General features: G+C 45.7%; 1 protein-coding gene across 1 annotated transcript in view; it reads left to right on the top strand.

Annotated features, from left to right (window-relative positions):
- Positions 1 to 3,296: 3,296 nt before the first annotated feature.
- Positions 3,297 to 13,474, top strand: part of MCTP1 (multiple C2 and transmembrane domain containing 1) — a 440,685-nt gene continuing 430,507 nt past the window's right edge. Inside the window, exon 1 of the mRNA XM_077816331.1 lies at positions 3,297 to 3,887. Within this exon, the coding sequence (XP_077672457.1) occupies positions 3,297 to 3,887 (591 nt within the window). The remainder of the gene's footprint in view (positions 3,888 to 13,474) is intronic.

Genomic DNA, 13,474 nt, shown 5'->3' with positions numbered 1-13,474 from the left:
TCTTAGATTCCACTCAAATCTCTGGAAAGAAGTTTTCTTTAGCGAGCACAGACTCTTCCGCCAATTGCCTCCCAAGCTTGTCCCCTTCTGCCTTGTTCTATCCAACCTGTCTCTGTCCAAGTTCTGTCCCTTCCCCACCTCTGACTCCTCATCCCAGTCCCATTTTCCTCACCTAAGCATTCCCAGACTCCAACTTTAGGGATGCTCATACCTGGGTTAGCCTAGCACCAGTGCTCTGACTTGGGTGCCAATTTCCCAGGCTAACTTTGCAGTAAAGACATACCCCATGAGTTTGCATGATTATTACGCCAAACCGGGGGTCAACTCTGCTCCAATTGAATTTAATGGGAATCTAGGCAATGGCTTCAAAGAAAGCAAGATTACTAGGGAGCAGTCCAGTTTAGTCACTGGTCAACTTCTGTTCTGTAAATATGGTTTTGGAAAGACAGCAAAGGGCCTGCCCACATTGAATTCATTCTAGGAAAATGAATGATCTACTTGTAATTTAGGGCTGGCCGGGAATTGTAGCAGTTCAGCATCCAGTTACCTATCAGGCATCCAGATTTCAGACAGTGAAAAGTAAGGGCAAAAATAAATTTTTTTCTTGCTATTTGTCTTTTTGGATGTTAGTTTGAATCCTTATATTAAATATTCCCAGCTTTGTACTCTGGCTCTTGTGGTTAAATAATGAAGTTTGTCTTGGTTGCTAGCTTTTTAGCATTAACTCTGTCCTTTTTTTGTTTTCTCCTCTTGGGAATTTTGAAGGCGATTTGCAAAATATATGTTTTCATATGCAAACTGGAAGCTACATGTGCAAAACATGTACAGGTATTTGCATATGCAATTTTGCACCTTGTCATTATGTATTTTGCAAGTGCAGCTGTTTGCACCTGTATATTCTGTAGGCAAAACATTACTGAAAACCTGGTCCTCTATGACTGTCCTTGTGCATAATTGCTTCTATTTATTCTGACAGGACATCTTCTCTTTCTCATTTTCTGGGATGCAACAAGTGGAGTTTCTGCCCTTCTTATCATTTCGCTCAGCACAATAAACACCATTTACATCAACAAAACTTTCTTATGTACTAATGTACTACATTAGCAACATACCCATTAGACTTACAGTTTAATGTAAACAGTAGCATGAATTTCAGCAAGTGTCCTTAATACTCAGGGCCAGATTCTCAGCTAGTGTACATTAGTGATGTCAATAAAGCTTCATTGAGGCACATGAGGTAAGGATCTGGCCTTTTGTGTACTTCCTTACTTTGGCCTTGCTGGTGATGGTGGAATGCAGTTCTAAAAGGCACCATTTGAATCCCTCAACTTTTTAAATAAACAACAAAGCTTCAGAGAGATCCAAAATTGTATTGTGAGAGCTAATCCCTGATTGTTGTTCTATTGTTTACCTACGTTTTGTGTGTGTTGTGATAGGAATAGACAATTCAATGTAATAAGAGACAAGATGGGAGAGGTAATATCTTTTATAGGACCAACTTCTGTTGTTGAGAGAGACAAGCTTTCTAGCTGCACAGAAAATTGGAACCCACTAGATGATTTTTCTCATACCTTCAGAAAAGCAAGACTTGATATGGATATAGCTACAAACCAGAAGATGTATCATGTACCTCTGGATAAATTGTGTACTAAGGTCAATGTTTTCTGGGATGCCTGCGATTATTTAAAATGACTGATGCAGTAACAATCATTGCTCCAGCATCACTTCCATAGCGTCACTTTCAACAGCGACACTTCTGTGAATGGCTTTAGAGAAAATACTATTGGGAGAATAGGTCAGGTATTCATAATGATCTATGTTGAAAGGTCCTCACAATTTCTATTAGGAAGACAATGTTACCTTAAGATACTGCTGGAGGCACTGAGAATTAAAGGCTTATCCCCAAGCAAGTGGGCCTGGCAGAAAAGTCAGCTGTTTCAGCCTTTCCATCAAAGGAAAGGAGGACTTGTGGCATTTTAGGAGACTAACAAATTTATTTGAGCATAAGCTTATTATCAAATAAATTTGTTAGTCTCTAAGGTGCCACAAGTACTCCTTTTCTTTTTGCGGATACAGACTAACACAGCTGTTACTCTGAAATCCATCAAAGGAGATTTGCCAGACATCGCCTGCTTATAATTTCAGATTAATTTCCTCAACCCGAGTCTCCATATGCAAAAGCCCAGTTCCCATCGTGAGCAAACTAACCTCACGCGCCTGAGGCCAATGTAGGACAGTTGTAGAGCTCTGGAAGGAAAACCTCTGGCGGTACAGCAGCTCAAGGTAATCGTGCGGAACAAGTCCGAGACCTCAGATCCAGTCCGGCCCTATCTGCACGCATCGCGGTGTGGGAAATAGGGAGCAAGTAGCAGACATTCGTGCTATAAATGGAAATCATAACCCGCAAGCGTTGTTTTAGTCTACATATAGATGCTATGCCTTTAATCCCCACCACTTCCCGGAACTAGCCTGCAAGGAATCACAGGGTTGCAGTTATTTTTATAGTTGCCATACCTACTGGTTAAATGACAGTATCTGCTGATTGTTATATTCTCTCTCTCATAGAGACTGGTCGCAAATGCAGTCGGATGTGGAAGGGACAACAGGAGGCAGGGAGAACCCACTTATATTACAACTTTGGATGCGTACGGTGACAAGCCACTCACTCATCATCCCCTCCGCAGCTGTGACTATACTGTGGGCCAATTAATCAGCGTCCCTCCATAAACTCCTAACTTTCACGGTTGGCGCCGTGATAAAAGCGTTTGCAGAATCACCTGGGAGCTCAGCCCCAATCTGCGCAGCAGCAGGGCTGTCTGGGTTCATAGCAGCCCGCAACCGCCAGGGGACTATCTGCGGATTTATCGTTTCAAACTTTCCATCCTGATCTGAAGCGATAATTCCTCCCCCCAGTTTTGGGTTTGCCCCATGATCGCGCACGTGTTTGTTAACCCCCCGCCCTAGCCAGCAGCCGGCTCCCGCGGGCAGTGAAAACCGCCCGCAGCCACAGGAAGGGAATTAGGGAAAGGGAGCCAGGTAAACTTTGGTGCCGCCGATTTGGCCCATCGAGCTGCTGCGCCCGCTGGCAGCCGGCCGGTGGAAAGAGCCGGGGCTGCTGCAGCACCAGGAGGCGGCGGCGGCGGCCCCCGTGCGCATCCCGCTGCGAGGGCGGGCGCAGCTTCCTCCCCACCCGGGGCTGGATTGAAGCGGCCGAGAGCCAGCGGACTCTGCTGCTCTTGCTCCCGCAGCCTCCGCCAAAGCAGGAGCCGCGGGGGAGTGAAGGCGGGAGGAAGAGGATGGAGCCGCGGGCTGCTGCTGGGGACAAGCCCAGCGAGCCCGAGCCGGCGGCTTCCTTCCAGGCCTGGCTCTGGAAGAGCCTGCAGCTGGGCAGCAAAGCCAGGAGCTGCAGGTCCGGCGCGGAGCGCCGCACTGCGGAGCCCCAGCCCCTCGCCGCGCCTCCTGCGGGCAGCGGCAAGGGGGACCCGCTGCCCGGCGCCAGGTGGAGCGGCTTCAAGAGGCGGAAGCAGGTGCTGGACCGCGTCTTCTCCTCCTCGCAGCCCAACCTGTGCTGCTCCTCGGCCGAGCCGGTAGAGCCGGGCGGCGAGCCCGCCTCCGCCCTGCGCCGCCTCCGCGAGCACCTGCTCCACCAGGGCAAGGGGCAGCAGCCGCCAGGCCGCCCTGCCGGCTCTCCCGTCTCCTCCTCCCCGCTGCCCCCCGCTGCCCCAGCCCGCGCGGACAAGGCAGGAGGGGAGGAGGGACGCCGCCCCGCAGCACACCTGACCCACCAGAAGAGCTCCTCTCTGCCCGGCACCACCTGCCTGGAGCAGCTGCTGCAGGACGAGCCCAGCGCCGCGCGGAGCAAAGACGAGGGAGCCGAGGGCAGCGCGGTGAGTCCCTCTCCCCCGGTACCACTGACAGCTCCGGCTGAGGGGGCGGGAGAGCGTCCTTATTCCCCTGAGCTTGGAGAGCCCTGTGGTCTCCACCGCGGCGCCACGCCGCTTGGGTAAAGTGTGGGCGGGAAACAGGCGCCTCTTGGTTCGGTAGCATTCCCCTCCCCGCGCTCTGAAAAGGTGTTAATGGGACAGCAGGTGCAAGGCAGAGGAAAGTCAGGCTCCACGGGAGGTGCAGGTAAACCCAGCTCCCTTCAAACGCCCTAGAAAGGGAGGCAAACCTGCTTAGGAAAAAAGAAAAGGAGGACTTAGTCACTAAGGTGCCACAACACATTTATTTGAGCATAAGCTTTCCTGAGCTAAATTTCTTAGCCTCTAAGGTGCCACAAGTCCTCCTTTTCTTTTTGCGCATGCAGGCTAACACAGCTGTTACTCTGAAACCTGCTTAGGAAAGAAGAGTGCGACTAAGTGTAAGCTTCACTCTTGCCAGCTGTGTGTCTTGCACGTGCACACAGGAGGGAAAGCCTCAGGCTGTGGGAGGAGCGTGTGTTTGCACCACTGTTTAAACTGAACGTATAGGGGGCACCGTGTATTTAAGAGGAAAAGTGAGTGTAGAGGCGATTGTCAAGGCTATCAGGCCCAGGGAAAAGTAATCAACATCACCATCTGGTGCACTGAACGGTCTTCTCTCTTCACAGTGCAAATGATTCCAATATCATTCTGATTTCCTGGCTAAATATAAGGACACAATTTAAAAACAAAATGTGCACATGTTCCACTGTGGGCCACATTCTACTCTGTGTAAATCTGAAGTCTTTTATTCAGGCCACATTGCCATTAACAAAAATTGAAGTTTTGTGTGAGTATTTGGGGATTGTGCTTTGCATAATGCTAACAGTATGTCTTCTAGGCTTTGATCCTGTCATATGACATTTGTAGGCATAGGGTTCCATGTTCATAGTTTGGTTTGCAACTTTTGGAGTCTTAGAAAAGTTGTGACTAGGGAACACTGAAAAACTCTGGCTCTGATCCTACCACCACTTAATAAGAACATAAAAATGGCCATACTGGATCAGACCAATGGTCCTTCTAGCTCAGTATGCTGTCTTCTGACAGCAGCCAATGCCAGGTGCTTCAGAGGGAATGAATAGAACAGGTAATCAACAAGTGATCCATCCTGTGCTGCCTGTTCCGAGATTCTGGCAAATAGAGCATGGTTTTGCATCCCTGCCCATCCTGGCTAGTAGCCATTGATGGACCTATCCTTCATACACATATCTAGTTCTTCTTGAGCCCTGTTATGGTCTTGGCCTTCACAATGTCCTCTGGCAAAGACTTCCACAGGTTGACTCTGCACTGTGTGTAATTTCATGCATTTAAGTAGTTCCATTGAATTAAAAGTTTTATGAGCATATGTAATTGGTTGTACGATCTGAGACTTTTCAGGAGTAATCTGTTAATCAAACATACTGGTGACATCAGGGCACATCATGACATTAACACTGCCAGAGTAATTCTGTATGCCTCGCTATGGGCTTGTCTACACAAGAAACTTTTCCAGTTGCACTGATAAACTATACCAGTATAGTTAAATTGCTATAATCATATGGGTGTAACTCCACCATGTTGATGCTCTTATAAGAATGGAAGTGGTTTAAAGTACACTACAAAAAGACAATGACATAAACTAAATCAGAAAAAGGCATTCTCATACCCTCATAAGGGCATTCACAGGGAGTTATATCAGTATAACTCAAGTGGCTTAAATTCACACCATCTTATACTTGTGTAACTTTCCCATGTAGGAAAGCCCTGTGTCTGTTACAGCCTGATGATGTGCCCCATTTACTTTAATTTATCGGTACTGCTCTGGTTGGGTAACTTCTTTTCTCGCATAATATAGAAAAGTGAACCTGTTTTGTGCCTATGTACAAATACCAGCACAAATAGCATCTGTGATAATACAAGTTATTTCTAAAATATATATGAACTTGCAGAATATTTGTCAGACGCTACTAGCAAATGTTTCACGCACACTGCAGTAATTTCAGGCTGAAATAGTCATTTTTTTCATTATTGGAGGAAGGTGTTGTTCAAAGCTATCACTCTTATGGCTGTCAGCTTGAAGTTAAGTGATGATGCTTGTTGTTAATAGGTCTGTCGACTCCTACAATGGATTCTCTACTAGAAAAGTTCAGGATATGTGAGTCACTCTGGAGTTAGTGTATGTCTAAGCAATCAAATACTTTTGCAGAAATAATTATTTGAAAATATGGTACAAGAATATATCAATCTTCTTTGATCTTTAGCTATGGGAGAAATGAGTAACTGAATTAAAAGGTGCACTTCAGTTTTTGAGTATCAGGAAGAATCTATAAAGTGTATGTATATTTGAGTTAGTCAGCACTGAACAAATTCTGCCGCTGATTCTGCAAAGACGTGTGTGTTCTGAACTTTATGCCATTGAAGTCAATGGGACTCCTCATGTGTAAAGTTCATTATTGCAAAAATTTGTGCAGAATCAAAGCCTAAGCTTAACTTTAACCATTGACTTCATTGAGCCATAAGTGCTCTGCTGAATCCGGACCTTTATATAGCTTCCCAGTGTTTTGAGAGAGATCAGGAAAATTGTTAAATTACTTTTGCTTCTTGATCTTAGAATCAAAATCACTTTTAAGCAAGAGTTTATAAAATGGATATTTCTCTTTAATGATTTTTCGTCACTGAAGATCATTACAAGGACTAACTTTAAAAATGTTAACTTTGGAATGAGTGAAAATTTTCTTTAACTGGGTGATATTTTTAGTTTGAAAATGTAGGGAGGAAGACATAGGTGTCATGCCTAGACTGGTCAAAACCAGGACAAAATATTGCAGATAATGAATGAGTGGTTCTTGTGTTTTTAAAAAAACACCCCCCCCCCCCCCCGAATTTCATAAGGAAGTTCTATAAAATGCAATATAACCTCCACTGCTCTAGGTGTCCTTCCACTGCTCTGGATTACATGAGTTATGTAATTACAATAGCTGGAGTATATTTTACCCTTTTACAGTCTACTGTATTTGGCAATTTAAAAACATTCTCATGATAAATATGAAAACATTTCTCAACATTGTTCTGCTTAATTTGATGTTTTGGCAAGGGAACTATATATGTATTTCATATGCTTTGCAATGTTAAGTTTTGTCAAGAGGGACAGCCTCACTTTAAGAGGGGCTGGGTCCGCACATTTGTAGAACAGTGCCATGTAACTTATAAGCAAAGTAGACTGGTGCTCAGGAGTGGATTCACTATGAAACAAACCATGTGGTGGCACGGGGCCCCCAACGATAGAGGGGCGGGCCCCCAAAATGCAGGACAAATATCTGACAACCTGCCCCTGAGTCCAGGCTAGCAGCACAGCAGGTTGCCTGCATGCTGTGGCTGGTGGCCCCAGACTGCTCCGGGAAGCGGTCAGCTGCTGGCACGTCTCTGTGCACGCCTGTGGGGGGAGGAGGCGGCTCCGCGCGCTACCCAGACCTACTCGCCTCCTCCCTCCAAGGGCAGCCCAGAGACGTGCCAGCAGCAGGGCTAAGGTGGCTCCCTGCCCGCTCTGCTTCCCTCCCTCCATGCCACTTGACTCCCAGAAGCAGCTGGCATGTCCCTGTGGCCCCTGTGTGTGTGTGTGTGTCTCTGCACGCTGCCCCTGCCCTGAACACCAAGACTGCAGCTCCCATTGGCCGGGAACTGTGGCCAATGAAAGCTGCGGGGGAGGTGCCTGCAGGCAGTGGTGCGCGGAGACCCCCTTTCTGCGCCTACTCCCCCCCTGCCTAGGAGCCGCTGCCAGAGGGTGGGTGGGTGGGTCGGTGTGTGTGTGTGTGTGTGTGTGCTGGGAGCTGCCCAAGGTAAGCACTGCCTCCCTCCCATACCCCAACCCCCGCCCCATCCCAGAGCATGCACCCCGCTTCCAAGCTTCCTCCCAGAGCCCGAACCTCTCCCCACCCCCTGCCCCAGCTCAGAGCCTGCATCCAAACTTCCTCCCAGAGCCCGCACCCCTTCCTGTACCCCAATCCCCTGCCCCAATCAAGGTACTTCACTTTATTTTCATTAACTTCCCATTACTTATAGTATAGGAGAAGGATGAAGAAAAAAAGAATGAAAAATGGGGGGAGAGAAGAGAGAGCATTCTTTTTCTTGGCTGGATCCCGAGGGGAGGGCCTGAAAATGAAGCTGCATGCAGGGCCCCACTTACTCTAAATCAGCCACTGCTGGCGCCCTCAACTTCTTTCTAACGTCAGTCTCATTAATGAAATATAGGCCTAGACGCATTCTCTAGCTTCTAGGATTCACTCAGGCTATGCTTGCACTGCAAGGACATAATTTATTATTGCTTGTTTGTTTACTTCCAATGTGTGTGGCAATAAAAATCAATACAGTAGCTGTGGCTATACTCATAAATTTTTAGTTTGATAGCTGAATATATAAAAACTCCCTAAAAACATTGTGTGTTGGGCACTTTGTAGGACATTCAGTCAAGATGATAACCTTTCAAAGCAATGGAAGCTGAATTTCAAATAGCAGATTTCTCACATTTCTAAAATAGCAAAGCCAAAAAAGCAAACCTTAAGGGCATAATCCTACTGTCACTTACAGCAATTTAATTTCACTGGCTTCAGTGGAGTTATACCAGAGTGAGTAATATCAGAGTCAACCTATAAAACAAAATCAAGCCATAAACTCAGTCAATGAAAGCCTACCCATTTATATCGGATGGTCTCTCATTAATGGGTCTGATACAGAGCATATGAGTCCCATGGAAGTTGATCAGAGTTCTGTGTGTGGAATAACTTCAGGACTGATTTCCACCCTCTCCCCTTTATGTATTAATGAATATAACCATGTATAATTTAGGAAGAAAAAACAAAAGTACATGTAATTTTTTTAAAATACTGTTTAAGGACAAACTTTGTTCAGTACCTTGTATTGCTGGGCCCTTAACTTGTAGAAGTTGTCATAGTTCCACACAGGGCCGGTGCAAGGATGTTTCATGCCCTAGGCAAAACTTCCACCTTGCGCTCGCCCGGCCCCCCGCAGCAGCTCCCCGCCCCAGCTCATCTCTGCTCTGCCTCCTCCCCGAGCATGCCACGGCTGCACCGGTTCTCCTGCCTCCCAGGCTTGCGGTGCCAATCAGCTGTTTGGCGCTACGAGCCTGGGAGGTGGGAGAAGCGGAGCGAGAAGGCAGAGCAGAGGTGAGCTGGGGCGGGGAGCAGTTCCCCTCCCCCCATTACTTGCTGCAGGTGGCCTTCCCCGCGCCCCCCCTGCCTCAGCTCACCTCTGCTCCACCGCCTATCCGGAGTGCGCTTTTGGCTGCCCCCAAAGACTTGGCGCCCTAGGCGGCCACCAAGTTCGCCTACTGGTTGTACCGGCCCTGGTTCCACAGTAAAAACCAGGAATATAGAAATATGACTCTTTGAAAAAGAATTAAGGACGTGGTCTTGTGCACATTTAATCTTTAATTAGTAAAAATCTATTTATTATTAATTTACTCTGTTTACACTGCTGTTGGTGTGCATGACACCTCACCAGGAGAATAAAGATGCATTCCATGACCTGAGGAGTTCATCCTGCACAAAGAACTGTATTGGTGTAGGGGGTGTACCTGCTGAGCTCTCTTTGCAGGATCATGGCTTAGGTAAGTGGTGTCCAATCTGTCAGCATAAGAAATGAACATATGATATTATTTCACAAGGTCAAGAGGCCACTGTCAATACTTCTTCATGACTATTCTTTGCCCAGTTGCACTTCCTCTGCTTGACCTAAGTTCCAGTTATTTCTAGCTAGCTGGTGTAAGATAGTGAGCTGCGGAGGTTAAAATAAATAGAGGGAGCACACCTCCTCCTTCTCCGCTAAAAGCGGAAGGAGCATTCCCTCCTTGCCCTGGCTTGGGTAAGCAGTGCTCTCTATCCAGTGTTCTCTTGTCTAGTGTGGTGATCATCCCCCTCCTAGTTCAATCCTGTTTAACCACTGGGGAGCTGTAACTGGTCATTGGTTCCCCCCCCCCCTTCCCCTCTTCTGGGCTGTCATGGATGGCTGTTAGAGGAAGAAGAGCCAACTTTTACAGTAGTGTTTTCTTCTAAATTCAGGTGGACCCAACTGAGTTCCTATACTGTCCTCCCTGTGGACAGGCATGGCATGGAAGCAGGAAACAATTTACTTTTTGGGATGCCAGAGAAAAAACAGAGTACAGGAGTTTGGGCCAAGAGAACCTCCTATCAGTTAATAGAAAAGTGTAAGATAAAGGAGTGGGGAAAGGAGCTGTTGCTAAAGATTTCCTCTGCAACAGCTTTCTGAAGAATTTCTGCAGGCTCTCTCTTTCCCTGGTCTTTAATGTTACCAGTGGATGAGTCTAGATTCTGGGATCTCCCCCAGACTCCCTCCAGTTATGCAGTTCTGACAGAAGATGTTCCTTTAGCAGTGTGAGCTGTATTTGTCTGCTTCTCATCTTTTAGGCTGTGTCTTTGATTTATGTCTTACGTCGCAATGCTTTAACTGTATGCACTTATAGTTGATCTTAAAATCAAAAGACAGTACAGTACAACTGTATTTAATCAAGTGCAAGTTCACTTGTGCTTATAATTAACTAGAGCTCGTCCCTGGAGTTTTCAAAGTGGATCACTTGCAAAATTGGCTGGTTAGCATTTAAATTTCTTCCCCATCTTCTGGAGTGGGGTAACCAGAGCAGAGACATTTCAAAGCCAGCTAGCAACTCTTTTATTTTGAACTTTCATTTTTTCCTCCTTGAAATCTTTGCAGGTATAGGGTTGTAATTTACTCTCCTCCTGCCCCCCCCAAACTGCATTTGGGGGAATGAATGGCTCGTTGGAAAGTCAGGATTGGAACACAGTGTGGGGTAAACGGGTTACTTCTATGTTTAGATATTGCAATCCCATATCTTTCACTTTTCCTGTTTTTGGTAAAAGTACAGTAGTACTTGTGAAAGTTGAATTGAATACAATTGTATTTACAAAAAAGCCTTATACAGTGTTTTACCACAATTGTTACAGCATGGTAGTTTGCAACTAAATTCTTCAGTGGTCATTGCTGAATCTTTTATTTTCTATAATAGTAGCATCTCTTAAGGAAACATTTTTAAACAAGGGGACTAACTCCTTTGACCACCAAGGAATGGAAAATAATAAGTTTGTTACTGTAGAACTGTTCCATGTGTGCTCCGTAGGTACCATTTTAAAAAGAGAAAGTTCATGCTTGATCCACAATTTAAAGTGAAAAATCTAAAACAACTTGCTACTATGATAGAATTTTAGGAATTTTTTTTCAGTGCTTCATCTTGCCTATGATGGAGCCATCTGCCCCTTTAAGGGTCTGTGGCCAGAGCTGTTTGGCACTGGTAGAGGGCATTATCAATCCTAACTGGGAAGGGTCTAGGTGATTACTATAAAGGCTGAAAGAGGAAAAGGGAGCTACAGGAAGCAGGTTGGCTTTTAGTATAAGTCCTGGAATGTGTAAGTCCTGGAATAGCAGGTGCCTGTGGGAGGACAGAGGAAAGCTGCCAGGAGTAGGGAGGGTCTGACAAGGAAGACCTGTGCTAGTGAAATGATTTAGCTATGGAACTTTTTTTCTTTTCTTTTTTTTTTTTTTTTTTTTTTTTGCTGAAGACTGTTGATGGCACCCATAAATGAAGCCCTGATGAAAAGGGCCTCCTCCAGACTCAGGTTGTGGTGTCAGTCCTACCTGGGCTGGGTGAGACAAGGCAGCAACCTACACTGCCAGTATGGTGAAGTGCATATAGAAAAGTTGTTAGGCAAAAAATTCCTATTTAGAGTTCTATCATTTCATTGCAAAAAAAGTGCTTTTTAGCACTTAAAAGCATCAGCACACACAGTTTTTAAAACTGACTGTGTCTAGTGGGGTCCTGCAGGGATTGGTTCTTGGCTATATTTTCAAACATTTTTATCAATGACCTGTAAGAAAACATAAAATCATCACTGATAAAGTTTGCAGATGACACAATAATTGGAATGAATGGTAAATCAGGAAGACGACAAGTCAACTGACAGAGTGATCTGGATCACTTGATAAGTAGGGCGGAAGCAAACTGTTCATTTTAATACATCTGGGAACATATAATGCCGGCCATACTTACAAGATGGAAGATTCTATCCTGCGAAAAAGTGACTCTGAAAAAGATTTAGGGGTCATAGCAGATATTAGCTGAATGAGTTCTCCATATGATGCTGGCCAAAAGATCTAATATAATCTTTGGATGCATAAACAAAGGATTCTTGAGTAGGAGTAGAGAGGTTATTTTACCTCTGTATTTTGTACACCTCAGTGTGCTGCTGGAATATTATGTCCAGTTCTGGTGCCCACAATTGAAGAAAGATGTTGATAAATTGGAGAGGGTTCAGAAAAGAGCCAAGAGAATGATTAAAAGATTAGAAAACATGCCTTATCATGATAGATTCAAAGAGCTCAATCTATTTAGCTTAACATAGAGAGGGTTAAGGGGAGAGTTGATTAGCCTATAAGTACCTACATAGGGAACAAATATTTAATGATGGGGTCTTCAGTCTAGCAGAGAAAGGTGTGACAGGGTCCACTGGCTGGAAGCTGAAGCTAGACAAATTTGGGCTGAAAATAAGGTGTAAATATTTAACAGTGAGAGTAATCAACCAGTGGAACAAATTATCAAGGGTCATGGTGGATTCTGCTTCAGTGACAATTAAGTCAAGATTGGAGGCTTTTCTAAAAGATCTCTAGGAATTATTTTGGGGAAATTCTGTAGCCTGTGTTATGTACAAGAGGTCAAACTAGTGATCACAATGGTCCCTTCTGTCCATGGAATCTATGAATCATAAAGCTTCATTAAGTACTCCTAAATTGCCGTATATACTCTATCATAAGCCGGTTCATTTATAAGCTGAGCCCCGCAAGATGGATAAGTAAAAATGGAAAATTTTTATGACCCATTCATAAGCCGACTCTATAATGCAGGTGTCAGCAAAACTTTGGCTCCCGGGCCATCAGGATAAGCCACTGGCGGGTCGAGATAGGTTTACCTCCGTGCCTGCGGACGCTCGAGGTAAACAAATGAAGTAAAAGTTTCAGAGTAACAGCCGTGTTAGTCTGTATTCGCAAAAAGAAAAGGAGTACTTGTGGCACCTTAGAGACTAACCAATTTATTTGAGAATAAGCTTTTGTGAGCTACAGCTCACTTCTGTAGCTCACGAAAGCTTATGCTCAAATAAATTGGTTAGTCTCTAAAATGAAGTAAACAAAGTGTCCCAGCCTGCCAGCTGCTTACCCTGATGGGCTGGGACAGCAACTGATGGGGAAATTTTTTTGGGGGGGAGAAGCTGGGGGCTAGGGGAGTAACCCCCTGTGACCACGCCCCCCCACATGACCCCACCCCTAGCCCAGGACCCCCACACTCTCCCCATCCCATCCTTTCCTACCTTATCTGGGGAGGGCCAGGGGAGGATGTCTCTGGCTTGGCTGGAGCTGCTCCAACAGGCTGGGCAGCGTGGCCGCAGCCTGCTCAGGCAGGCCAAACCAGGCGGGGTGGCCGCAGCCTGCTCAGGCAG

This window comes from Eretmochelys imbricata, chromosome 5 (assembly GCF_965152235.1).
Source record: "Eretmochelys imbricata isolate rEreImb1 chromosome 5, rEreImb1.hap1, whole genome shotgun sequence".
NCBI classification, from domain to species: Eukaryota; Metazoa; Chordata; order Testudines; family Cheloniidae; genus Eretmochelys; species Eretmochelys imbricata.
This window is presented reverse-complemented; position numbering and strand designations above follow the sequence as displayed.